Genomic DNA, 27,897 nt, shown 5'->3' on the forward strand with positions numbered 1-27,897 from the left:
GGCTTTGGAGAATTGTTGCCCCCCAAGGGTCACCTGTTGACCCGGAGACAGCCTATACAAGTGCGGCAGTGCTGTGGCTGGGCAGGGTGATCCAAAGTAGAGGAAGTGTGGGGGATTGTTGTTGGGGGTGGCCCCGTTGACCTCAGCTGCTTGTAGGCTCGATGGGCATAGAGGAATGGAAAAGGGGGTAGGCTCTGATTACCCCTTCTTTTTGTGGCACAACGTTCCTCACTTTTGGTAAGCTGGGGGAGTTGGTGGATCACTGACCGCGGCTCCACTGGGGTGAGGGGCCTCTGTAAGGCAGCGGCTGCAGTAGGCTCGGGAGTGTCTGAGAATCGCGATCCGTGTCTCAGCTGACAATGTGGTGCGATGGCTGCAGGTCAAACGGGGAGTCGGGGACTCACAGCATGCCATGTCCCCAGTGAAGATGGGCCCTCTGAGGTACCTTGGCTGGAGAAGGAGCCTTAGCGGGGAGAGCGGACCTTCTTTGGCCTGTGTGCAGCATCACACAGATTCTCTGCACACCACCGGGTCAGGGAGATGCAATGCTCCGTTGCTGCAGCGGCAGCTGTGTAACCTGTTCTGGGGCCGCAGGGTTAATTATGCTGCAGCACTGGGCAATGAAGCATGTGTCTGGCGGGCGGGATCCGATGAGGCTCCAGTGCATCCACCGCGGCCAACCGCACTGCCAAAGACCACTCTAGCAATATACATACTTCTCCCCATCCCGACTGATCCTCTTCCACTTCTCACCAGTCACAAAGGATGAAGTAATTAAAATAATTGCTAGCCTAAAACCCTCTAATTGTCTAGGCGACCTATGTCCTGTGTCAGTTATCAAGGATGGGGCTAAAGACGTAGCTCCCTTCTTCACCACCCTAATCAACTCCTCGTTCAAGAACTCTACTGTCCCGAACAACCTCAAAGAGGCATGGGTCCTACCTCTTCTCAACAAACCTAACCTAACCCTAATACACTGACGAACTATAGGCCCATCACGACTGTCCCCTTTCTCCTGAAAATACTAGACAGAGTAGCGTACCTTCAAATACAACGACATTTGGAATATAACAACCTTCTAGGTCTGCGACAATCTGGCTTTAGACCCAGGCATGGGACTGAAACGGTCCTCCTGGACCTAAAAATCCAAATTGATGAAGCCAAAGAAAAGGACAATTTGGCCATCTTGCTCTTGTTGGATATGTCTGTAGCCTTCGACCTAGTCGACCACCAAATACTTACCAAACACCTCTCCTCGGCTGCTGCATTCTCCCAGAATGCCACCAATTGGATTTGGGTCTTTCCTGTCTGACAGAACAACCAGGGTCTTCGCCCCACCAGGCGCCGCCGCAGCGGACCCTGTCCCAATCCAATTTGGAGTCCCCCAAGGATCTTGTATCTCCCCTACGCTTTACAACATCTTCAACAAGCCTCTTCGACCGCCTTGATGACCTGGACGTCACATAAACTAACTATGCTGACGACACCCAGGTCCTCATCGCGCTCACCGGGGGCTATGAGGACGATGTTGCAAAACTAAATGAGATCTACCTTGAAATCCAAGCATGGATGGCCACCCATAGCCTCTGCTTAAACGATGACAAGACGGAACTGCTTATCGTCGGCTCCCAGGCCCGTCTCAACAAACTCGACCGTAGATACCAATCCTTCACCATTGATGGCACCCTCATAAAAGTCTCAAAAGAAGTCAAAATGTTGGGTGTGTATCTCGACTCCACACTCTCACTCAAAAAACAAATTAACGCCACCATCTCATCCACGTCCTACACTAATAAACTTATTAATGCCTGTAAACCATTCTTATCCACCAACAGTTGCCTCACACTGGTCAGGGCCCTCATGTTGTCCACATTGGACTATTGCAACACACTCTTCCTTGGCTCCACTAACCACAACTTGAACAGACTACGGATACTTCAAAACAACGCCCTCGGATGTGCCCTTAATCTCCCCCGCAAGGCCCACATCTCCATCTTCAGAAAGGAGTTTCACTGGCTCCCTATCCGTGAGAGAATTAAATTACGAGCACTTGTCATCACACACAAATGCCTCTATCTGACAGCCCCACGTTACTTATCAGACAAATTCACTAGACAAAATTCTACCAGACCCACTAGGTCCCCAGACTTACACCAACTTAACATCCCGAAGTTCAACCTAAAAACGGCAGGGGGAGCAAGTTTCACTGTGCTAGCAGCGAAATGCTGGAACGCGCTACCCATGGTAATTAGAGCCGACACCTCGTTCTGGTCGTTCAGAGACAAGGTGAAGGAACTGTTCATAACTCAGCAATAGACTCTCAATTTGCACTTAGCTAAATCTTGTATCCTGTTAAATGTGTGCCACCGCTACTGCGGACCAACTTGTAACCTGGTACTTCTACAACTTTCGTATGCCCTTTTATCAGGGACCACTCTGTAACCTGGTCCCTTATGCTATTTATTGTACTGTATCATCCTCTGCTGTCTATCGTATGTGCAACTTTCTGTAACCTATGTTGCTCTTTAAGGTTAAAGCGCCCAGTTACCTCAGGGCTTGGCTGCGCTATACAAATAAACAAACTAAACTAAACTGCAGCACTGGGGGATCAGAAGGCTGGAGCTCATCGATCGAGGGCAGACTCCCTTCAGGTAGTTTATGCGTCGGGTCAGCTAGGCTTCAGGTCTGGGCTCTGCGCTTTCTCTCCTCCGATTTGCGGCGGCCACCTGCCATTTTGGACTGCTCAGGCGGCCTCAATCTAGCGATTAAGTGAGCGTTATGAGCTCAGACTTTCACATCCTGCAGGCGAAGCATTCCGATATTGTTATATCCGTTTCTTCTGTGGAAGCGAAAGCGGGAACGGCATCTTCTCTGACGGTAAAGCGGGCTTCACACGGAGGCCATTAGAGGAGCAGCCACATCGATGGCGCTCCAGGCCACGCCCCCCTGGATCAGCACTTTCTAAAGCTCAGTTTACCAGTGGAGTCCAAAACGTGTAGATTCTTGCTAGGTGAAAGCGAACAAACTAGGGAAACACGTAGATGGGATCTTTTCTAATATAGGCCAAACCTAACCTCATGGTGCAACGAAGGGCTTCACAGTGATGTATTGCATTTGTTGGTAGCGGCCAGACCCGGAGGTATCACAGCGCTAAAGTACATGGTTAGGAAAACATTATGATGTTACATGGTATCATAGCAATATGGTGGTTACATTGCGTCAAAGGTGAAGAGTCAGGTATGGAGTGGGAAGGGCAGATTGCAGTACATTACAGATATTTGTTGAACAGTAAGGTTTTTGCTTTCTTACGGCAGGTTTGTCTTGGGTGTGCTGAGGGAGGGCATTCCAAAGTGTGGGAGCAATGGTAGTGAAGCAGGAGCCGCCGGCTCTTTGTCTGGCAAATCTGGGTTTGCTCAAGGCAGAGGTGGTGGAAGAGCAGAGATTGCGCATGTTGTGTTTCTTGGTGATACGGTTTGTGAGATGGGGGCAGTGTTGTGTATACAGCGGTGGATAATGGTTAGGAGTTTGAACTAAATGCAGGCTTTGATGGGAAGCCAGTGAGCCTCCCATCTGATGTGGGAGATGGATTATAGAGTAGGAGTCTGCAAACTGCTGCTCAACATATGTTTTGGACTACAACTCCCATGATCTCGCACCATTGTTCATGATGGGTAGTCTAGGGCAGATGGGAGTTCTAGTCCAAAACATTTAGAGTGTCAAAAGACGCAGACCCCTCAATAGGGCATCATGCAATGCATAGGTTTACTGTAGGGGGAAAGTAAAATCATAGACAGAAGAGATAACTTAAACATTTGAATAAATAAAGGGGAAAGGGGAGGTTTCTGAGAAGAGAGTTGAGACTGGGGAGAGCAACTTGAGTTTTCTAGGAGGTAGGTTTTCAGTTACACCCATAAGGCTGCAATAAATAAGGAGTGTCTCAAATGGAGTGCAAGCTCCTCCCATTATATGGGATGCCCTGTCTGCATATGCTCTCAGGGTCCTAATAACCACTGACTGTGTTGTGCCTTATGGTCGCTACAGACCACTCTGATTGTGTTGTGCCCTAAGGTCGCTCCTAAACCTCACTGTAATGTGTTGCACCTCCTGGTCGCTCATCTGAGCTCTTGCCTCCCGCTGCTCGCCAGCCACATTGACATTCCCTGGTACCCTAGGTTGCTCCCTAGCTTTCCCAGAACCTAACCGTTCCTGCCCTCCTGGACCACCCCACCTAACCCGACTGCGCCAGTAGCGTACCGCAGTTTAAAATCATGCTTCTAGCGTCTTCAAAGCCTGCCACTACCACATTAGTACTGAGCCTCCTTACTATCATGACTCCTGCACCCTCTGCCACGTGCCCACCCAAAGACAGAAACATGAGACTAAGGGCTAGACTATCCCAGCTACATGAACCTTCATCCTATCACACTTTTAGGGGCTATACCAACCAAACCAACCTAACCAACAAACGATCTCAACACCCCAAGCCCGCTCCACTGACACCAGGCGCCTTACCCACCAAGCAGCCACTGTCACAAGCCACAACCTCAACCAAAAAAATACAACCCGCTACCACCTTACCAACTAGCACCCTGCCACTAACTGCCGCCCTCATTAATGCCAGATCAATGGTTGCCCACGCTACCGAGATCTCAGACACTCTAACAAACGAGAACCTAGATGTACTATGCATTACTGAAACCTGGCTCCATGAGGCTGCTGGCCCCGCCATTATGCTAGCAATACCAGACGGCTACCAACTGCTAAGAGCTGACAGACCCAACACTAAAGGAGGTGGCCTTGCCATTATCCACAAAGCCAACCTGCCTATCCGTCTAGCCACTACCACGCCACTCCAGTCTTGTGAACTCCTCACTGCCAAACTCCAACTTTCATGCAACCGCACTCTTACCATCCATGTGATCTACAGACCACCTGGACCATTAGGCACCTTCGAGGACGAACTAACCAGCATCCTAACGAATAATACAAAAGACCATACGCAAATCCTACTATTAGGAGATTTCAACCTTGGTTTTAACGACTGCAGCGACAAACATGCCACATCTGTCGCTGCACTACTGCATGACTACGGACTAACGCAAAAAGTCACCACCCCCACCCACTCCAAAGGCAGAACTCTTGACTGGGTCGCGGACCTGAACTGCAACACTAGCATCACTAATATAACCCCGCAAATATGGACAGACCACCATCTAATTTCATTCTCCGCCGCACTTGACCTTAACCACCCTAAACCTATAGTAATGGCCCCGCCACACCCCACTAGAAGTAAAAAAGAAATTTCAGCAGAACAACTCCTTCCACATCTCCTCCCCACCCTCAATAACATAGACAACATTACAGACCCGACCTTACTTGTGGAAACCTATAATAATACCATGACCATGGCATTAGATCTGATTGCCCCCACCAAAATCCGTAAAGGCAAACAACTCTCCCACCTGAATAACTGGTTCACACCCCAACTGAAAGACCTCAGAACTCAAAAAAGAAAACTGCAATCTATATGGCGACATTCGCCCTCTGAGGAGAACAAAATCAAATTAGCCACCCTTGCCAAACAATATAAAAAGGAAATCATTAGTACAAAAAAAACCACTTACAACGACAGGATAACCAAAGCCAAATCGAATACTAAGGAATTATTCTCCATCCTGCGGGAAATGGAATCGCCCATACCACAAACAGACAATATCCCCAAAAATAAACTCTGGTGCACTAACATACAAAACGCCCTAGCAGGAAAAATCAGCTCTCTCCAAACTAAAATTGCAATTAAAAAAGCCGCCTTGCTAGTGCCACCTGAGCCCACCCCCAAGGCACAGCCGGCCCCTAACCAGGCCGCTAACACTCCACACCCCTTCAGCTTCAAACAAATAACCATACTAGAGACAGAAAAAATCATACTCTCCCTAAAACCATCCAATTGTAAAGGCGATAGCTGCCCTCCTCAAATTATAAAAGATGCATCGAGAGACCTAGCTCCCTTCATCTCAAAACTGATCAACGCCTCCTTCAAGACTAACCTAGTGCCCAATAACCTTAAACAGTCCTGGGTCCTACCCCTGCTAAAAAAACAAACTCTCGACCCTTCCATCCCGACAAACTATAGACCCATCACCACCGTCCCATTTCTACTTAAAATCATCGACAGGGCAGCCTACCTGCAAATCCAGGACTACCTTGAATCCAATAACTTACTTGGCTCACGACAATCTGGCTTCCGACCCCTCCACGGCACTGAAACAGCCCTGATTGACGACAAGACTCAAATTGACGAGTTGAAAGATAATGGAAAATCAGCTATGCTACTCCTCCTTGACCTATCGGCAGCCTTCGACCTGGTAGATCATGCAGTTTTATGCAATCACCTCGGCTCTGCTGCCCATTTCTCAAGCGATGCCATAACCTGGGTTCAATCCTTCCTTGCTAACCGGACTATGAGAGTCTTCTCCCCCCTTGCAGCTGCTGATCCCATACAAGTCTCCTGCGGTGTCCCCCAGGGATCATGTGTGTCTCCTACTATGTATAACATCTTTACCAAACCCTTGTTTGACAAGTTGGATAGACTGGGTGTCATCTACACTAACTATGCAGATGACACTCAGATCCTCATCCCCCTTTCGGGCAACTTCTCGGAAGACTCAGCTCTGGTAAATAAGATATACCTCCTCATTCAGGCATGGATGGCATCCCACGGCCTCTGTCTGAATGACGACAAAACAGAGATTCTGATCCTCGGCACAGAGACAGCAATTAAAAAACTAGACCCCAACTACGCCTCATTTAACATTGACAACAATGTCATCAAAGTGATGCCCGCAGTCAAAACCCTTGGGGTCTATCTGGACTCAGCACTCACCTTCAAGCAACAAACTAATTCCCTAGCCTCCTCCACTGCCTATACTTGTAAACTGATCCGAGCATGTAGACCATTCCTAACGGAGGCCAGCTGTATTACCCTAGCTAATGCACTTATCATATCTAGATTGGACTATTGCAATGCCCTATATGCTGGATCTAACAAGTATATCCTCAACAAACTCCAAACTCTCCAAAATAACGCTCTTAGAGTAGCATTAAACTTACCCAACAGAGCCCATGTCTCCACCGCCAGAAGGAACATCCACTGGCTCAAAATTAATGACAGGATCACCCTCAAAACTATCTCACTCACATCCAAATGCCTCAACAATATAGCTCCCCCCTACCTAGTTAACAGAATCAACAAAAGAACCTCTAATCGCCCCACAAGAATACCTAACGCCTTCACCCTGCTGGTGCCCAGATATAAAAAAAGCACAGCTGGCGGCGCCAGCTTTCCAGTCACAGCGGCCCAAACTTGGAACAAACTCCCCCTAGAACTCAGAAAGGACCAACCTTACCCAAGTCTCAGACGCAAGGCACTCTTATGGCTACGATCTAACGACATCTAAGGTGATCCCCCTCCGCAACATTTCCATTCGCCTGAGAGACACCCTCTTGACTATGCCCTGCTAACTTGTCCCTAGGTACCCCTACCCCCACTGCCAGTACCCAGCTACAAACTGCGGCTGACCACCACTCAGCTCCTTCTTGCTTCCGACACTTGACAATCAACCGCACTAGTTCTCTCTTACTGCACACCTGACTGAACTGTACCACCTTCCACTCTCTTTCTGTTTCCAACATCTGGCATTAACTGTCCAACACATGCAATCTATAATGTTTCTGAATCTGCTCCTACCACTTATTTCTGTGTTTGTCACTGTAACCAAGTTCTCAAGTATTCTTGTAATGTTTGCGCCCGGCTACCTGCGGGTTTGGTTTTGCGCTATATTAAATAAACAAACAAACAAACAAACAAACAAACAAGGAGAATTCCATGTTCAGAGTTTCTTTATCGGGTCTGAATGGAATTCAAGTCAGTGTGAGGGGGAACCTCTAGTGGTGTGCATATGTCCAGTGGTGAAATATTTCATATGTCATTTATCCCTCTAGGAAGGAAAGATTTGAAAGGCCTGGCAGTACAGGCACCAAATAAAACCGTTTTATATGGATTTATTTGATATTCCATGAAGCTTTATGTGCATCTGTGATGCTATCTAGATGCACTTCATCAAAGATACTTAGCCTTGAATGATGCAAGGCTGAGTTGATCCTACAAGCACTGGAAATGGATATTAGAGGTTAAACACAAACACATTTCTGTGGTTGGCTATCACATGGCTCAATTGTCCTTTGCCATCTGGAAATTAAGTGTTCTATATAACCACCTAGAACATTGAATATCCAATAAATTTGACCTTCGTGTACAATTGTTAAATCATGCCTAATGGCAGGGGTTTCGCTGTAGACTATTAGGGCCTCATCACGAGTTGGGCGGTATCCCGGCTGGAATACCGCCCAACTGTAACAGCATTAGCGCTCACCGGTCCAGCGGAATTACCGCTGGATCACGGGTTGGGCATTAACGTTAAACGCCCATTCCCCATTAGGTCCATTGAATCCAAGGGGGCATTTTCGGTGCTAATACCGTGCCAAAAACAGGGCGCTGGATGGGATTTTCACCTCCAGAAAAAAGCTGGAGGTAAACAGCCCATTTATTGGCCAACTCGTGATAGGGCCAGCCTTTAAATGCGGAGGTAATACTGTTACCGCCGTATTTAAGGGCTACAGCCCAACTCGTGATGAAGCCCTAGACTTATTCTTAGCATATTCAGCTCATCAAAGTTGATTTACTCTTCATAATAGCTATCGAATGTCAGGATTGCACTTTAAATTAATGGTACCATACACCTGCACATGAGTTTGGTTAGTTCATTACCTGGCACCCTTTTCCGCCTCGTCTCCCATCCATCCATCCACTTGCCATAATCAGTGAATACATCTGCTTTAAATTCTGGAGGGTGTCTCTGTAAAAAAAGATAGGTTTTACTTGCGGCTTCTTATGCAACCCATGTCCTAAAATGACTGAATGACTAAAATGGGACCTTTGGTCACCTTATGAAAAGCTTTAGGCCACGCAGTTGGCATTCAGCACATGCTGCTTTTTGGTATAACAAGAACGAGCAGTGACCACGTGAAATACGCCATCTGTGGACATTTTTTAACCACCAGGCGCGCCTAAAAGTTCCTTCCCTCATTTACACCTAAATTTGGAAATTCATGTTGCACACTTGCATGCTGCCCTAATGGAATATGCACCAGGGTAAAAGCGTCTGTAGGAATCTTCAGCACCTACAGTAAGGGGGCATGTACATTTTGCTGCCCATTTGTGGGCATGGATTTGGGAGAGCTCCCACAAAGCCAGTCCAGAGGGATCGCTCCTACAGAGCCTGGCTCTGTGCTTTGGATGGTGCAGTCAGAATGTGTGCAGGCACACACCTCTTATAGTTCTGTTTAAAAGGAACAGCCAGGAACAACACCTCTGCTGGTGAGGGACCTTTGGCCAATGGATGGGTGAAATTACCGTCAGCCAATCGAAATCAGGGTTATTCGCCTTATCTTTTGCTTTTTCCTTTGCACAGGAAAGTGATGTTTTGTGCACCACAACCCATTGTGGAACCTACAATATATTGGCCCTTCACTGGGTTTGAGCATAGAAATCCTGTTTTTATAACTTCAGAAGCTATATCAGAATCTGGAGTACAATACATCACACAATCTGCCTAAAAGCATGAATTGATTCTAATGAAAAGGACCATGTTGCTAACACCTGCATTTATCCACGATTCAATAGTGCAGGCAAGGTTGAACACTTTTGTGCTTGTCATGAATTTAATCTGAGAATACTGTTTTACATAACATAGCTTTTATATATATTTAATCACATGTCATGACCACTTAAATAATAATTGAGTCAACAAACCTTCAAAAGATTCTCTGCAGGTGCAAAAAAATCATCTGTTGCAAAGAAAACCTAACACGAAAAAAGAAAATTGAAATTATTTTCAAAGAAAATGTCATTTAATGATATCCAACGTGATTAAAATTAAATCCTACAGTTCACAAACAATTGAGCTTAAAACATAAGTATACTAAATGTATATTCATTGAAAATAGATCTACAGTAATGTGGTCACCATGCCTCTGCCGCTATGATGATGGGTGAGGAACAGGGCACAACATTTACTCGTAGTTGTACATTTATTTAGCTTCTCCCATCTAATCACAACCCAACAATCTTGGCCACTCCTTAAAAATGCAGAAGCTTATTTGTAACCCGTTTTTACTGAATCTTGGCTCTACCTACGTGCTTGCACAGACACTGGTTCCACGTCATGCCCACCTGGATATTAGCACCAGTTCCAGGTTGCCCTCTAAGCGCTATGCCACTGCAAATCGTATGTGATGGTGTCTTCAACGTGCTCCAGTACCTCTATTACTCCAATCGGGCAAACAACAACCCTTTTGGAGCAAATGGGGTTGTGGGCAACTGCCCTCCTCTTGTCCTCTTGGAAATCAATATCATTTCACAGTAAACCGAATAAACTGTGGGGAGCAGGTGCAAGTGGATCTAGGTCACCTGGCCTAAGCCCCACCCACCTGGTGCCTTCCTGCCTGCCGCTCTTTTTCACCACTTAGCAAGCCCCGCCCACCTGGTGCCTTCCTGCTTGCTGCTCTTTTTCACCACTTAGAAAGCCCCGCCCACCTGGTGCCTTCCTGCTTGCCGCTCTTTTTCACCACTTAGCAAGCCCCGCCCACCTGGTGCCTTCCTGCCTGCCGCTCTTTTTCACCACTTAGCAAGCCCCGGCCACCTGGTGCCTTCCTGCTTGCCGCTCTTTTTCACCACTTAGCAAGCCCCGCCCACCTGGGGCCTTCCTGCTTGTCGCTCTGTTTCCCTACTTAAGGAGCCCTCCAGCCTCTTTTCCTTTGCAGATGTGGAGCAGGTGCAAGTGGATCTAGGTCACCTGGCCTAAGCCCCGCCCAACTGGTGCCTTCCTGCTTGCCACTCTTTTTCACCACCTAGCAAGCCCCGCCCACCTGGTGCCTTCCTGCTTGCCACTCTTTTTCACCACTTAGCAAGCCCCGCCCACCTGGTGCCTTCCTGCTTTCCGCTCTGTTTCCCTACTTAAGCAGCCCTCCAGCCTCTTTTCCTTTGCAGATGGGGAGCAGGTGCAAGTGGATCTAGGTCACCTGGCCTAAGCCCTACCCACCTTGTGCCTTCCTGCTTGCCGCTCTTTTTCACCACTTAGCAAGCCCCACCCACCTGGTGCCTTCCTGCTTGCCGCTCTTTTTCACCACTTAGCAAGCCCCGCCCACCTGGTGCCTTCCTGCTTGCCTCTCCGTTTCTCTACTTAAGGAGCACTCCAGCCTCTTTTCCTTTGCAGATGCGGAGCAGGTACAAGTGGATCTAGGTCACCTGGTCTAAGCACCACCCACCTTCTTAGCCCTGCCTCTTCCCTCCTGCTCTTAACTATTAGATCAAGGGCGTCTCTCGTTCGGGCGTCTGCAGTGAAGGGCTGACAAAGAAAAGGGCAATTCCTGTTTGGACCTGTTCGGACCAGGAGGACCCAGGGCCCGACCCCCTGTTCAGACAGCAGGTAAGCATGCACCAACATGTGTTACCCCCTCTGTCCCCACAGGCCATCCCCACCCCCTCTTGTCCCCCTGTGATGTTCCCTTGTGCCGCCCCCCCTTCTCGCACACAGGTGTTGCCTGTTTTGCTTGATTCTTCTACCCTGCTCCCCCTCAACCTCCTCCAGCCTACTTCTGCAGGAGTTTGTCCTGATACATTCTGGTTTCACCATCACCGTCTTGTGGCCAATGCTGGATTTGACTTTTATGGACTTCATTCATTCACAGTGCGTCACTCTTTCTCAACTTTCATGCTGGACTTCCTTTGCAGCTTGTACTCATGGTGGCCCTGAATCATGCTGTTCCCATCTTCATCTTGCACCCTGGCTTGCAACATTATGTGTTACTACTGACTTCTGCAATTGTATTCGCTCGCCACTCTTGCTTCTCCACTCTTTTTGACTGCTTACTCTCTGTTCTCTCCTCCTTTCCCTTCTCCCTTTTCTTATCTCCTACCCTTACTTTCTTCTATGCACTTACTCTATCAGAATGGTCCCTGGACCTAATATGATAGCAACCTCGTCTGTTTCCTCCACCCTCCCATTACTGTTTTTTTCCACCCCACCCCCCACAAGCACTATCTGAAATGTTGTCAGGCCTAGTATGATAGTCGCTTGTTTTGTTCCTCCCCTCCCTTTCTGCACCCCTCTCCCTCACCTTTTGTGTTTCTCCGGCTCTACCAGAAATGTCGTCAGGCCTAGTACGGTAGTCGCCTGTCTGTTTCCATTTCCTTCCCACTCTCTCCCTCCCTTCCTTATCTATGTCTTAGCTCTTGCACTATCTTAAATATCGTCAGGCCGAGTACGGTAGTTAATTTCACATCCTTACTGTTCATGGCCTGTAAGAATGTCATTGTATTTTCCCTTGTTCCCTCCCTTGCCTTAAAGCGCTTTGAAACACATTGTGTATAGGCACTATATAAATAAACTATCATATCATATCATATCAGACTACTCATGTACAATCACAGACACAATGAGTAACCAATGGTTGCTTTTGAATGGGGTTATTCACGATCCCATCACTGGGCTCAAAAAAGACAGTCAGTCATAAAAGTTTATTAAGGAATTAATTGCATAACACTGCACAATCACAAAAAAATAATTCATAACAATTTGTACAATTGATTTCACATAAATATTGATCATATATATAATGGTTAAAAATGATTGGCGAGTAACACTGTAATCAATATAACAGTAAAAGAGGCTAAAATGCAAAGTAATCTATTATTTGCAGACATTACCAGGAGTATGTGCACAAAAATAAGTATCTTTATAAATTCACATTGCAAATCATGTCCCATTGGTTCTTTCAGGTGAAAGATTTCTAATTTTCAAAGCTCTTCTCAAATAGCTTAGCATTGACCAAGCAATTGTAGAAGTATCGGCTGACAACAAATAATAAAATGCAGGTCTACATTGCAGGAAATTCGATCTACTAAGCAAAGGTATTAAAATAGTTTTAGGGGGATCCACCAGGGGGCGCTGAGATGTGTTGAAGCATCTCCGCTCGTCTCCCCACCAGGGCGCTGATTGAGGGACCCGAGCCCCCCCCCGACACCCCCGGAGCGAGACACCGACACCCCCCCCCCAGTACGAAGGTGCCGGGCACCCCTGGCCCAAACCTGAAACCCAGGAGTGGAGCAGAGCCGGAGCTGCGAGCCAGCGGTCCCCGAGGGCGCAAAACCCCTCCCTCCTGCGGCCCTGCGGCTCCGCGGAAAACAACTGCGAGCCCGGGCCCAGAGAGGCCTCGCAAAGGCCCAGGCGTCCGAGGCCGAGGGATCCTGCCGAGAACCGACGGCGGCTCGCGGCAACGGAACGGCCCAGGAGGTGGACCGAGGAGCGGGAGAAGGAGGCGCCGCACCAGGACGAGGAACCCCCCCAGCGGGGTGTCAGCGAGGGAGAGGCTCCCCAGGATTGCGCAGATTCTGGAGAAGCCCGCGCGGGGCGAACACGAGTGGCGTGGGAGAGGCCCCCCCCCCGAGGTAAGGAGACCCACCCCGGGGCTGGGCACCCACAGGGGGCAATAAAACTCACGGCCCCCAACACAACGGTGAAAAAGAAAAAAAAAAAAAAAAAAACGGGGAGAACCTGTGGAAGTGGATCCCCCGCCCACGACAAGTGATCTGCCTGGGGCTCCAGCCCCCCCCCACAACCTCCTCCCCGCCCCTGGCCGCAGAGCTACCAAGGGCCCCCGCTCCCCCTGGGACGCAAAGGAGACAAGCAGGCCCCGGTGGCCACAATCATTTGGGGGCAGACACCGGGGAGCAAGAGTGTCCAGGGAAGGCCTATGACCTGGAGGGAAACACTGCAGAGGTTTCGGCGCCCGTCCCTTGAGCCCCAAATAACCCCTGAAATGGCCGCCCAAACGCAGCAAGAAGCGGCAGACGCAATCTCGGTCTCCAGGGGAATGGCGGCCCTGCTGGATGAAATTAGAGGATTCCGCGCAGACATCACCCTTAGGCTGGACACCCTAGACAAAAAGGTTGAAAACATAGAAGACAGGGTGCAGTCACTGGAGAACAACACACCTTCGAATGACATTCTCGAATCGCAATTTGACATGCGCCTGTCTGAACTTGAGAGAAGAGAAGAAAAATGCTCATTGAAAATGGATGACTTGGAAAACAGAGAAAGGCGCTGCAACCTACGTTTTCTGGGCTTCCCGGAACAGGACGGGGAAACCCAGGCAGACATTGTCAAGGCAGTCAACGCGGTGGTGAGAGTGCTTTTTGACGGAACTAACACTAACGAACCCACCATCGACAGGGCCCACAGAGCAGGGGCAGCCTCCAGAGGCCCCAGATCCGTCTTAGTTCGCTTCCACTACTTCTCTGAGAAAAGCAGGATCCTCGAACTAGCTCGCAAGAAGGGCCCGGTGGAATGTGATGGGGCCCAGATCTCAGTATACCAAGATTTGTCGGCCTTCACTCTGGCGAGACGCCGTCTTTGTTCCCCTCTGACGAAAATGCTCCAAGCCAAGGGAGTCCGATACAGGTGGGGGTATCCTTTTTCACTTTCTTTCGAGCACGAGGGATATAAGTATACCCTGATCACCGAAGATGACATCCAACGAGTGACAGGCGAACTCCTAGATAACTCGGATTTTGAACCGAGAGACCGCGATCGTGAGCGCACCCCGAAGGGCCCTAAAAAGATCAACGCTCCAAAGGAGAGGCGCAGAGTACGAGGCCAAAGGAAATTCAGGAGAGTGGCACCAGCGTCGCCGGACCCTCAGAATAACTGAAACAAACTACTAGAATCTGATGAAATCTTTCTCCACTCGACGTTGCAAAGGGGGGATGTTGTTACATTTCAAATTCTTGCATCAAGCCCGCAGGGGCGGGGGGGGCTCGAATGGGAGTTTATAATGAGGTAACGAGCCCGGAGGGGGGAGACATGGTTGGCCGGTTGTGTGACTTTGAGACGATGCCTCAATACAACCAGGCGATCTGGGGGGAGGGGGGTGGGGGGAGAGAAGAGGGGATGTTGGGATGTTGGGGAATTTGTTATAATACGCCAAAGTTTGGGGTCTTGATCACACCCTGGGGGCTGTTCCTAACCCTCAGCGAGGTGCTGAAACATAGAGGGAGTAATGACGCTTGCATCCTTGAAATTGGAGTTAGGTGCTTCACAACGCATCCTAATGGATGATTCACTCCAATCCTTGTCAGTGGGGTCTCTGAATGTTCGGGGGCTCAACTCACCCACGAAGAGGTCACTGCTCATGCGGGAATTTACGAGGATGAAACTACAATTTCTCTTTGTGCAAGAGACCCACTGGGTTCGGGGGAAGGAGCCCAAGCTTAAAGCTAAAAATATAGATCAGGTATTCTCAGCCTCTACCCAGTCCAAGAAGAGGGGAGTAGCTCTGCTGGGGTCCCCCGGGGCTCACTTTGGATTTAAGGTGGCACAGGCCGACCCCGAGGGTCGGTATCTCATGGTAAAAGGGGATGTGCGGGGACGCCTGTTCACCCTGGTTTGCATATACGCCCCAAATGAGTCGCAGGACGTCTTCTGGGAAAGCATGAAGGGGACAATAATGTCATTTGCGGAGGGGACCCTCCTGGTGGGAGGGGACTTTAATATGGTGCTCTGCCCCGAAAGGGACAGAAAATCTGTGAATCCTTGCCCCAACATCCGCCTCCACAAAAAATTGGCATCAACCTTCCAGGCAGTGAATGGGGAATTGGGGTTGTGTGACACGAGTACACCCAAGAAAGGTCTGAACCCCGACTACACTTTTTACTCTAAGCCTCACGATGCCTTCTCGCGTATAGACTACATTTTGGTAGATTCAGCAATGCAGGGTGAGATCACCAGCGCTGGGGTGGAAATCGTCCCCTGGACGGACCATGACATGGTGAAGATTGGTATCGGCCTCCCCCCTACTCCTGTAGCCAGCTCCCGATGGAGTTGTAACGACCTCCTACTACATGACAAGGAGACGCGCCAAACCCTTCTTACAGCCATAGAAGATTATTTCTCCCTGAACAACAACGGGGAGGTAGGCACTATGGGAGTATGGGAGGCATTTAAGGCAACCATCAGAGGTACCCTAATTGGCATTGGGGCGGGGAAAAAAAGAGAGAGGGACCGGGAAGAGAAAGACCTGAAAACCAAAATAGAGGCCATACAACCGGGTGGTAAACTGAAAACTCAGATGTTCCCTGGGCAGTGGGAGGAATTGCAGAAGCTGCGCACTAGATTGGCTCACCTCCAGTTAGGGCAAACGGAAAGGAAGCTCTCGTTTCTGAAACAAAAATATATGGAAAAAGGGGAAAAGGCCGACAAGATACTGGCCTGGAGACTCCGCGAACTTAGGAACAGCAGGAGAGTGAACTCAATCCGCTCTGTGGACGGTAACTCGACCGCAAGGGACTCCAAAATAGCGAAACAATTCAGGCTATACTATGAAAAATTATACTGCTCAGAATACAAGGGGGATGGGATAGAAGTTGATAGGTTCCTGGATTCCCTCCCTGTCCCGGGCCTGCTACCAGACAAGGCCGACGCTCTGGAAATCCCTATTTCCCCGGAAGAGGTAATTGATACTATCTCCTCCTTAAAAAGTGGCACGGCCCCGGGGGACAACGGCTTCTCAGTCAAATTTTATAAGACCTATAGATCCACACTCGCCCCCTTCCTGGCCAAGCTGTTTAACTGTGCACTAAATCAAGGGTCCCTCCCTCCCACAATGATGTCAGCCTTAATAGTGGTCCTACCGAAAGACGGCAAAGACCCAGCCCTATGCCAGTCATATCGCCCCATATCGCTCCTAAACACTGACGTTAAAATACTGGCGAAACTCCTGGCGAACAGACTGGCAAAATTCCTCCCCTCCCTAGTACATGGAGATCAAGTGGGCTTTATCCCGGGGCGCCAGGGGTCGGATAACATCAGAAAAACCCTCGACCTTATGCATGAGGCTACCGAACAGGGAGTGGAGGGGTACCTCCTTTCACTCGACTCTGAAAAAGCCTTCGACCGGGTCGAATGGCCCTACATGATCAAGGTTCTTAGGAAAATGGGATTGGGAGATAATTTCTGTAGGTGGGTCGCAGCTCTATACAACTTGCCCTCGGCGAGAGTATCAGTTAATGGGGGCACATCCGACCCCTTTTCCCTTTCCCGAGGCACCCGGCAAGGCTGTCCCCTGTCACCTCTCCTATATGCCCTGGCCATGGAGCCCCTGGCTATAGCGGTTAGGAACGACCCGGAGATTAGGGGTATACGATGTGGTGAGTGCGAGTTTAAGCTCTCCCTGTTCGCGGACGACATACTGGGCTATCTGACCAACATTCACAAATCCCTACCGAGGCTGTTTGATCTCATAAACCTTTTCGGCTCCTTTTCGGGGCTGAGAATAAACGCATCCAAATCAAGTATTATGCCAATGGGCCCAGGGGAACAAGATATTGAGAACAAAACCGACATTCAAGGGGTTAGAATCGAGCGAACATCCACAAGGTATCTGGGCATCACCATCCCCAGAGATCTGTCTCATCTATACCAATGGAATTTCCCTGGAATCCTCGCCCAGGTCAGTAGCGATCTCAAAAGATGGGCCCCCCTCACGCTCTCCTGGCTTGGACGCATGGTCTCGGTTAAGATGAACATTTTACCTCGCCTTCTCTATCTCTTCTCAGCTCTCCCTGTCGTGATACCTGAGGCCTTTTTCGAGGTGCTCCAGTCTTGTGTCCTTCACTTCATTTGGAACGGCAAAAGGCCCAGGGTTAAAACTTCCACTCTGACCCTCCCAAAGTCCCATGGTGGCTTCGGTCTCCCCGATTTTAGGCTCTATTATAAAGCAGCTCAGCTCAGGGTGATGTTGGAGCACATGCGGGACGACATGCGTACATTCTGGACGTATGTCGAAGACACCCACGCACATCCGAGGAAGGTCAGGGACTATCTCTGGGCCTCTCCCAGGTCACTCCCCCCACAACTCAAGACACATCCTACTTTAGCAGTCCTTTGGTCACTGTGGAAACCCAGCAAAGCTAATAATTTGATATCTACATGGCCTTCGCCTCTGTCATCTCTCTGGGGCCCACCCATTGATCTGGATATGAGGGGCTTTCGGGACACCCAGGCATGGTCTGACATGGGACTGGAAAGAGTCTCCCAGCTTACACGAGAAGAGGGCTTCATTGACTACGACAGCTTGACAGAGGCTCTGGTGGACAGGCCCCCCACGGTTTTTGAATTCCTGCGGCTGAAAGGGATACTTACCCAACCGCGGTGGTCCGATCAGCTTAGTCGCCCCCTCACCCCACTCGAACTAATTCTGGCCAAAAGTAAATCTCGCAAAGGTTCGCTATCTAAGTTTTATAGTGTGCTGATTATAGCCGACCTAGAAGGCAGACAACCCTTCAAGCGCATATGGGAAGAGAGGATGGGGATGCCAATAGAGGACCACACCTGGAGGGCGGTTTTCAAGTGCATTTTCACAGGCTCCCTATACACAGCAGCTATGGAACATAACTTTAAAATCCTCCATTCATGGCATCGCCCCCCGGCGCTATTGTCTAGAATGTACCGGGATGTTTCCTCCCTCTGCCCCAGGGGATGCCATCAACGGGGAACCTGGTTTCATATGTGGTGGAGTTGCCCGTCCATACAGGTATACTGGACGGAGCTCCTAAGCTGGATCAAAGATATCGAGGGTTATGGTCCATCTTTGCACCCGCTGGAAATCCTACTGGGCTCCCCCACGCCGGAGTCGGAGGTGAATGCCTTCCCCAAGGTCATATGCGCCATGTTGCGGGCAGGGAGACTGGCGCTTGCGCAAAAATGGAAAAGTGTCCTGGCCCCCTCCAAAGAGGAATGGCTCTGCAAGCTCAGAGTGATTTTCAGCTACGAAAAACTCTCGGCAATAGCAAACAATACTATGTCTGATTTTGTCCAAGAGTGGACGGCAGTGCTGCTGCACGATGATTGTATTACTATGCGATTGTAGAGGGGCGATGGAACAAAAGTTTAAACCAATGGTTGCTATGCGCTGGTCCCCACGCCCCTCAGAGGGTTGGTCTTGCCCTGGCCCAATCACCACATGGCCTTACCCCACTGTCTCAAGGATCACTTTTCTCTATCGCAGCGCTATGCAAGTGTTCTTCCCTATGTCAAATATAGTTGCATTTTCCCTAAAGTTGGCGTAACAATTGTTTGGGGGGAGGGATCGGGAGGGGGGAAGGGGGGTTGGGAGTTAACCAGAAAATGTTTCTGACAATGTGATTTTTTCTTGCATCTATTGCGGGTGGAATAGGCCAGTAGGCCCACCCTGTCGTGTATGTTGTCAATAAAAATAAATTTTAAAAAAATAGTTTTAGGAGAGATAACATAAGTAGGACAACAAAATGCAATAGATCTTCTTTAGGTGCATTACAAAGTGGGCAACTATGGTCCAAGAAACAACCTTCTTACAGCTACCCCTTTTAACAAAAGCATATCAAAACATGGCCTTAGTGATAAAAGCCCCCTCCTATTTAAATGTGGCCATGTTAAATAACCGGGAGGTGGTCGGTAGTTAATATATACAAGTGATTTAGGGGCGTCACCAGTTCAGCTTTCCTATACAAGACACTAGTTAGACACTAGTTAATAACAAGGTGTTTTTTAAAGCTTTTAAATGTCTGACCTGGTGTTCGATTATCAAAATAAGGATGTAGATAGAGACTGTTTAATTTGGGCTAACCAGGGGATTGATTTGATAACCTCCTGCGTGTGTTTCAAGGTAGTATAGTTTTCGCATTAGCCCAGACTTTTAACCATAGCAAAACAGGGCGAGGGTCAATTCATATCAAGTTCTCTGTGAACAGCAAAGTGTGGTGCGAGCATGAGAAGTATATAGTCGATTTATATGTGGAGATTAAATCAGTACCTCTTATTATAGCTGGACGTGCCCCGTAATTCATATAAGATAGAACAATGCTTCAGCCCGTCAGCATCAGATACATACATATTCATTTCGTTCATATTGGAGCTATGCTAAATCCATAATTTACTAATTCACAGAATGTCCTTGCATTTGGAGAGGCTGCTGCAGATAGAAGAGTGGGAGCTGGAGTGGAGTGTTCCCGCTGTAGTACCATGGCTGGAGCCTACCGAAGCCTTCAGCAGCAAGCAGCACGTCTCAGGCCATACTTTACTTACCCCTCAACGCAAGCTGAGCAGGCTGTTCCCAAAACTCTGTGGATCTACGTGGGAAATCTTAATGCCAATGTGAAGAGCCTAAAGCTTTTTTGCTATGCCGCTCTTATTTGCTTTTCTTCATGCAGTTTGCCTGGCTCGGCTTGGTTAGATTATAACTTCCTGCTGCCTGTCACGTTTTTATGGGAGGGCAAAAGGGGTACTTGCCCAGGGCCCCCACCTTGGAAGGGCCCCCACCTTGGAAGGGGCCCCACAAGGCTGCCTGATCTAAAGAAGTAATATTCCTTTGTTCACCAGACTTAAATAGCACACATCAGGATATTGTATTGCATGTGCCAAGGCTCTAAACCCATTGCCTGTCTGTTTTGGCAATTACATTCTGCCTCGATCAATTTATCATGTAATGCTTTCTGTGTTTACTGTGGTATATATAGTTTGTGTGTTCCTTGCGGCACAACTCCTGTAGCATTCTTTCCTTCCAGTGGGAATTATGTTGATCATGTGCAATAGCCAAATTTGAAATGCATTTGGTAAATTGAGTGCCACAAAGGTTCAGAGGTTAGCTTACTGTGTTAAGCACTCATTGCCTAGATATGTGTTACTATTCAAGATTAGAATAGCACATTCCTAGAAGGCTGGCTGAGCCTTTCCTATCTCTGAAATGTATAAACCTGCCTGCATATGTAGTTGGTCTGCTATTATCAGGAATGTACCTGCACCAGATAGAGGTTGCTATAAAACTGAACATGTCATCCTTTTGGTGAAGGTCTAGAAATTGGCTTGTTCATATGGGTGTTGTAAAACCTAGGCAATCACTTCCAACGATGAGAAGAAACTGTTAGTCCAAGAGATGAATAACTATCCGAATTTGGAACCAAAGCATTCATGCTTGTATCCTGGCTTAGCCAGCAGACAATACAATGATCCGGGTCGATCATCTAATATCTTGCACATTAATGTACTGTCTTCTGTGAAGTTTGCCTCCTTGCAGGCTGGTAGCAGCGTTTAGCTCATTACTTGATCTTTCTTCTTATGTAGGCCATTTGAGTGGAAGGGGTGGTAGACAGAAGGGAGCGGACCAGATGCTGAAGGACTCGGGCAAGCATATTTTAAAGTCTGCTCGTTTGACACAAAAAAAGTTTTGCATTTTTGTAAAAGTCAAAGGTTTTTCTGCACGTTTATAAATTACAATTTTACAAGCTAGTGTTTTGGAAGTATGTAAAGCTTTAAAATACAAAAGACCAATCCAGATTAAATCTGTTAAATCACAATGATTGGTATGCTGGTACTTATATACGTCTCTTGATGATGTAGAGAATGAAGTTAGAATCATTCTGTGTTACACCCTTCTATAATATTTAGTTTTTAAAAATGTTCATGTTTGGTAACGTGATTGGTGTACTTTCCAAGTCAGTTTTATCAAATTAGATTATTTTAGTTCCTGGTAAGAACTGGAAAACAAAGTGTTCAAATTCAGAAATTGCAGAGTTGGCACAAATCCCAGATTCACCCCTTAACCAGTGTGTGTAACGCTGGTCATCTAATTTAATCTTGTATTGCCTAGCCTCTCGAAAATGCCAGTCCCTAAACGTTTCAAAATTGTCAGCCAGTTAGAGATATTTTCTTCTCAAATATGATCTTCAAAACAGCCTCACTCATGGTTTCACTGGCTATAGTGTTGCTTCCACTATGATAATGAGCATTGATATATTTGCACGATGTCCAGCCAAATGATCGAAAAAAAAGGATGGAATGCCCTTTTTTTCGAAACCAAAAGGACCGAAATAAAAGGGTTGAATGCTTTTTTATTGATTTATTTATGTTTTTTATTTTAGTATGCATAAAAATGTTTTTTTTAAAAAGAAAACGGGGGTTGGTGGGGGACCCCCCCATAAAAAAATGTAAAAAATCTTTAAAAAATTCAACCCTTTCTTTCGGTCCTTTTAGTGTCGAAAAAAAGGCATTCGATCCTTTTGTTTTAGATCCTATCACCTATAACCATATTGCACACCACAGGCACTTTATTCTTTTGATCTCTAATGGCAACACTATTTGAAAACCATGTCCCACTTCTAATCTCAGTCTGTCTGAATACAGACGTCTTCCTGTTAGCTTCTAATCTGCGTCCACTGTCCATGCTATGGTATGTGTAGCTTTCTCCTTCCTTCCAATTGGTCTCCTCTATCCATGCTTGAGCACGTTTGCGTTCTGTGAGGTAGCAAATGTGAGTTCTCTGTCTATTCTGGGCTACATGTACTTTTACATACAGTCCTGCATTAATACTACAGGTTGCATAGCTTCCTGGATTCTATTGGTAAAAAGTCTCCTGTATCTATGCTTATTTGAAGAAAGCCCTGATCGATAAAGCCAATACGAGGAACCTGCAATCTACTAACACCAATCAACTTAAAATCCCTACATGCACCCTGACTCAGACCTCCAAATGTGCTTTTTATATGGCAGCCCCCAGGGCCTGGAATGTGTTGGGAGGAAGATGGCTTATTCCGCCCCCCTCACCACTCCTGCATGCAAGAATGTCACTTGTGCTGAAGATGGAAGACATCCACATCTCCGCCAAACTGTATTCTGTGTTCATTACTTATTAATTACTAACAAGGAAATCATGCAATTAGGCCTTACTAATGCACGCAGACCCCATTTTAGGTAACTCACAAGACGCCATCTTTTACTAGGCCTGAAAATTAACTCTAAAAGCCTGTCTCTCCCTTGGTCCAACGCTGCACACCGCCAGCCCAGGCCCCCACCCCACTGCCTCCTGCCAGCTTCGCACAAATCTTGTTCTCATTGAAGTTCAGCTATTCATTGTTGCAACCTTCAGTGCTGTCCCAGAACAGATGATCTCACAGCACTTTGTGAGACCAGAACAGGCCCCCGCCTGAGAGCCCATCCGTCTCCATTAACCTGCTTGTGTCCCTCTCGACCCCTACCCTGCTAAGCTGTAAACTACCAGGCTACTGCCCCTCTGTTCTTTGATACAGATACACATCTGGCCCCCTTTAGTGACCCAACGAAGACACTCTTAAGCGCCCCAACCCCAGACCCACATATTTCTTTCTAACCATAACACTTGTGTATTCGTACCATGAGGCCTTAGGGAGATCAAAACCTCCAAGGTGGCCACCTGGAAGAGGGATTCTAGGTTTATTGGTAACGGAGTGCAGAGGGTACAATGCCTGCCTATATCTTGTGTATGCACTCTGAGAAGCACCCATATTCCTACTTGACTTTACGAGCGTCATTTTTCTCATGCTCTCAAATACTGTTTTTGCAAGATCAGTTAGTCAGGGAAATTGTCATTTTGCCAGCCTGACATTCACCTTGCAAAGATGAGCCCAGCGGACCCACGTGCTGCAGAAGTGATGTCTAAGCATCCACCAATCCCATGAGGTCAACATGTATGGCTCCATACTGCATCGATGATTTGACCCAATGGAGTTGTGGGGTTGTATACTGTAATGTGATGTCATTTATGACGCTGGATGCCTGTTTAATGTGCTGCCTGTGTATCTGTTGGCAGAGCACTCTCCGGGCAGCAGAGTTCTCTGCATGCACAATTGTGTTTATATAAACTTTGTTCAAATGGCAATCTCTCTCCTGGTCTCATTCCTTACTGGGGTGTGTCCATTATTCTGATTTTGGGATATTGTGTCGGGGAGTGGGCACCTTCAAATGCCCTCCCTCCTGACATTAGAGCACTGCAGCACTACAACAATTTTCAAGAAAAAACTTAAGACCTTGTTATTTCGATAATTTTTTTGCTTCTTCCTATACTGGTCGGCTTTGCTCTCTATACCTGTTCAGATTGTTTGTTTATTGCACCCTTAAGCTTCCGGTACCCAGGTGCACGTTACAAATACATTCAAATAAAGAACAGAAGTAACATCTTTGTAGACTGCTAATGTTGGCCTTCAAATGGTACTTGTTTATCATTCTCATTAGATCAGGAATTAAGAGGGTAAGGGGACTTAAAGGCAGTAAACATCCTTATTTTGAATGCTGTGGGGCAGCATATCAACCTATGGGTCGTGATTGCGGCAGGGGGTATGGGGCAGATATTCTTGATCACTTAATTCCTTTGGTTTTCTGGAGGGGGGCCCCCACAGATGTCCGTGCCCAGGGCTCCAAAAGTGCTTGGGATGGCCCTGCTGCCTGTCCTTGATTACTGTTAGCTGCTATGCCAGTTGCCATGCAAACCAGCAAGGTATTTATAATTGCCTTTCACATGTTCTTGCTCGAGCAGAGGACCATCTGCCCGCTCTCTGAAGCTAGCATCTGAGCTTTAAACATTTTTTAATGTTTAAAAAATATTTTTAAATGTTCCGATGCATTTTAGTTTTTTAAAAATCCTTCTCGTACTACAATTGAGCCCAGTAAATATGATGAATTGTCTCTTCTGGGCACTTCAGTCATTTGTTTTCATTTTAACTGGACAAGCATCCTAGGTGGGGGTGACTGTGGGCCTTGGGCCTTTAAACCCTCGAATTAGCCTCCCTGGAAACTCTTTGTGAATATTCAATTGAATATTGCCACTAATTATTGTGCATTGATCCTACCTTATTTGGCCAACCGTGCCAAATATTTAAGGAGGGGGTGACTGTGGGCTTTGAGCCTTTGAGCGCCCACCTCGGGTCAACTGTAAATCTTGCATTTCCATTGTATCAATAATATTATAAATTTTTGTTCATGGGTTTTATCTTGTATCATCCATTTATCTATTTTTTGTGTTTTTATTTGAAATGGGAGGCTGTGGCTTAGGGCCCAGCATACCAACTTTGGTGTTTGGAGCATGAAAACGCAGATCTTCATGAGAGGTATGGTCCTTAGAGCATGTGGTCTTGAAGTTAACTCCTTAAGTTATTACGTTTTCTCTCTTCCTTTAAGATATTGTAAGTGCTATGGAAAAAAAGGAAGGTGATTAACCAAGCTGACCCTTGTGTGGTAAAAAAGACAAGAAAATCCAATTTTCGACCAAACCTAGCTCCCACTCAAGAGCGGGCACACTTGACGCATACCTCAGAGAAATGTCTGGTACGGTAGAAGAAAGGATCCTTCAAGCGGTAAAAGGTCATGAAGGTATCCTAGGGTACATGCACTGAAAACTATATACACAGAAAGCTGCACTCTGAAGCAGAACTCAATTATACATTCTTTTACATTATTGTTTCCCTCATTCTGCTCATTAAATCCATGGCAAAAGGTGAAGCCAGAAGTTTGGATACCACCTGACCCCTCACCCTCTCATCTTTATTTAGGCACAGTTTAATTGATATTGTTTAATTTATATTGTTTATATTATTTATATCGTTTGTGGCACATGTTCCGAGAATCCTTAGGGCAGCAAGTCAGGTTAATGGAAAGGTTACATAAAACAAGTATGTGTCCTTGACCATTTGGGCATACCCCACAATTCTTATGACAAGTTTCTAATGCTGTTTACACATTAAACATTTTAACAGAACAGCTAAAAATTATCAAATTGTCTTTTTTTAATGGTAGTATGCTGGTAGTGTGCCAACACGTGTTTCAGCCTTCCCATGAGGTCTTCTTCAGGACGTTTCTTGTTGCGTAGTAAATTCACGCTCTATGCGATGTTCTGAAACTCCCTTGTTAGTTCCAGCTTCAACTCCTAATGGTAATGCGAGCGGGAAAGGTTAGGCATAGCTATACTGGCATCTCCGTGGGTGTGCATTATCTCAGCCCAGAAGATTTAGTCATTATATTATAATCTCTGTGGGAGATCATATCTATTAGGAGTATAGTAGGACCTCTATGGCAAAATGAGTTTCCCACTCCAACACAAAACTTGACCTTCATTTATGGTACATACCGCTTGGGTAAACATAAAAGCATCATTTGTTAAGTTAAAGTGTACAGATACTCGATTGGGTTTCAAAATGCGTTCCCAGTTCCCATCTACTTTTCTCATTTTGTCAGTCCATGCTCTGTCCACCTGGGAAACCAGGAGCTAGATCCCCTCTAGAGACCCTGTGAGCTCTTATTGTCCCCGATTCGATCGCAATTCCAGTTGATGCAACATGTTAGGGGGCTTCTTCCTGCAGAAGCATGAAGGGTGCCCTGGCAACCTCTCAAATGGAGGCTTTTGGGGAGATGTCCTAGGCTCTAGAACCCAGATAATTCAATGTGCATGGCTGAATTTCCAAGTGATAGTATGGCTAAGCAGTCAAGGCAAACTCTTTTTTAAAAATTATTAGTGAGTTGGTTTGATATATATAAAACATTTCACTATACAATATTAAAACGTATAGACATACATACATAACATCCATCATTTTGAAGATTTACATAAAAGAAAGCAACATAGTAGAAAAATCTAGAAATATGAAATATAAGATATAACATAGCTTCTTCAGACAAGGTAATCAAATTTGAATTCCTAAGAGTTAGAAAACCTCTACCAGCATCCAATATAGATTGTGCAATTTGGATATACTGTTTCCCAACATCAACTGTGACCATATAATATTATCACCCTCATTTGAACAATATTCAGTGAGGAATTGAAAATAGTTCTTCTTAATAGATCTGGTAAACTCACAAAAAAGAAGATGATATTGAATTGTTTTGTAATATTCTGTATTTTTGCAGGGATGGCAGATTCTAAGATTTTTCAACAAGGCAATTCTCTGACCCATACATTCCAAAGTAAGGAGTAGATTAAGCTTAAATCTATTATAAATGCCACAACGCTTATAACAAGCAAAAAGTGAGATATATTGTGGTAAAGATATTCTTTTCCTCGGAAAACAGCTATAATGTTTATAATGGAAATATATAGCAAGATTATCTAGACCAAGTCTGTTCAAAATCTGTTTCATATCGGTTCGAAAACAGTTCAGTGAAGGTATAATTCTTCCCAATAGCAATATATATTCAAGTCCACAAACATCGATTTGGATGGAGGATCCATTACTTTAGAAAACAATCTCAATTGTGCCCATGTCAAACAAGTTGCCAAGTCAGTCAACCCACATTCATGTCATATGACCCAAGTAGGTACTGCCATTGGAAGACCCATACCTTGCTTCCGGATGATTCCCTCTTGGGAATTAAGGAACAGGCCTATGTTTGTCAAAACAAATTCCAAACTGTAAAATAGAACTGGAACCACTGTGGCAATATAACATTTTCGAAATGGAATCAAGGAGAGCTTACATAAGCTCTTGCATAACCTCTTTAATTGAGTAATGAATGTTCAAGATTTAGTTCCTAAATACTCTTGTATAACTTCTTTTGAGAAATTTTATGTTAAATAAAAACCCAAGTATTTGATCGAGTGACCAATTTCTAGTCTGGCAGTGCCAATTACCCATCCAATTATCTTAGGTTTATGCTTTTGCGAGAATATAACTATCTTCGATTTGGCCCTGTTGACTGGAAGATTATTTATTATTCTCTGCATAAGAGGAAAAAGCTGTGAGTTTTTGTTGCAATCCAACCGGGGTCAAATTGAAGAACAGCAAGTCATCATGGAATGCCAACCAATTGAGCTTCAAAGGGCCCAATTTAACTGGGAAACAATTAATAGAATCCCACACAGAATCCAAGTCTTCAATGTAGATATTAAAAAGAATCACGGCCAAGAAACATACTTGTCTTAGCCCCACTAAAGTTGTAATTACCC

The 27,897-nt window shown here is 46.5% G+C and overlaps 1 protein-coding gene across 4 annotated transcripts in view; it reads right to left on the bottom strand.

Annotated features, from left to right (window-relative positions):
- ALLC (allantoicase) overlaps positions 1 to 27,897 on the bottom strand; it is a 729,391-nt gene that overhangs the window by 565,678 nt on the left and 135,816 nt on the right. For all 4 annotated transcript variants that reach the window (XM_069605010.1, XM_069605008.1, XM_069605009.1 and 1 more), the window contains 2 exons: positions 9,872 to 9,922; positions 8,828 to 8,915 (listed from right to left, as the gene is read on the bottom strand). In XM_069605010.1, coding sequence (XP_069461111.1) covers positions 8,828 to 8,915; positions 9,872 to 9,922 — 139 coding nt within the window. The remainder of the gene's footprint in view (positions 1 to 8,827; positions 8,916 to 9,871; positions 9,923 to 27,897) is intronic.

The sequence above is a fragment of the Ambystoma mexicanum genome, chromosome 4p (genome assembly GCF_040938575.1).
Source record: "Ambystoma mexicanum isolate Mex_15411 chromosome 4p, UKY_AmexF1_1, whole genome shotgun sequence".
NCBI lineage: Eukaryota > Metazoa > Chordata > Amphibia > Caudata > Ambystomatidae > Ambystoma > Ambystoma mexicanum.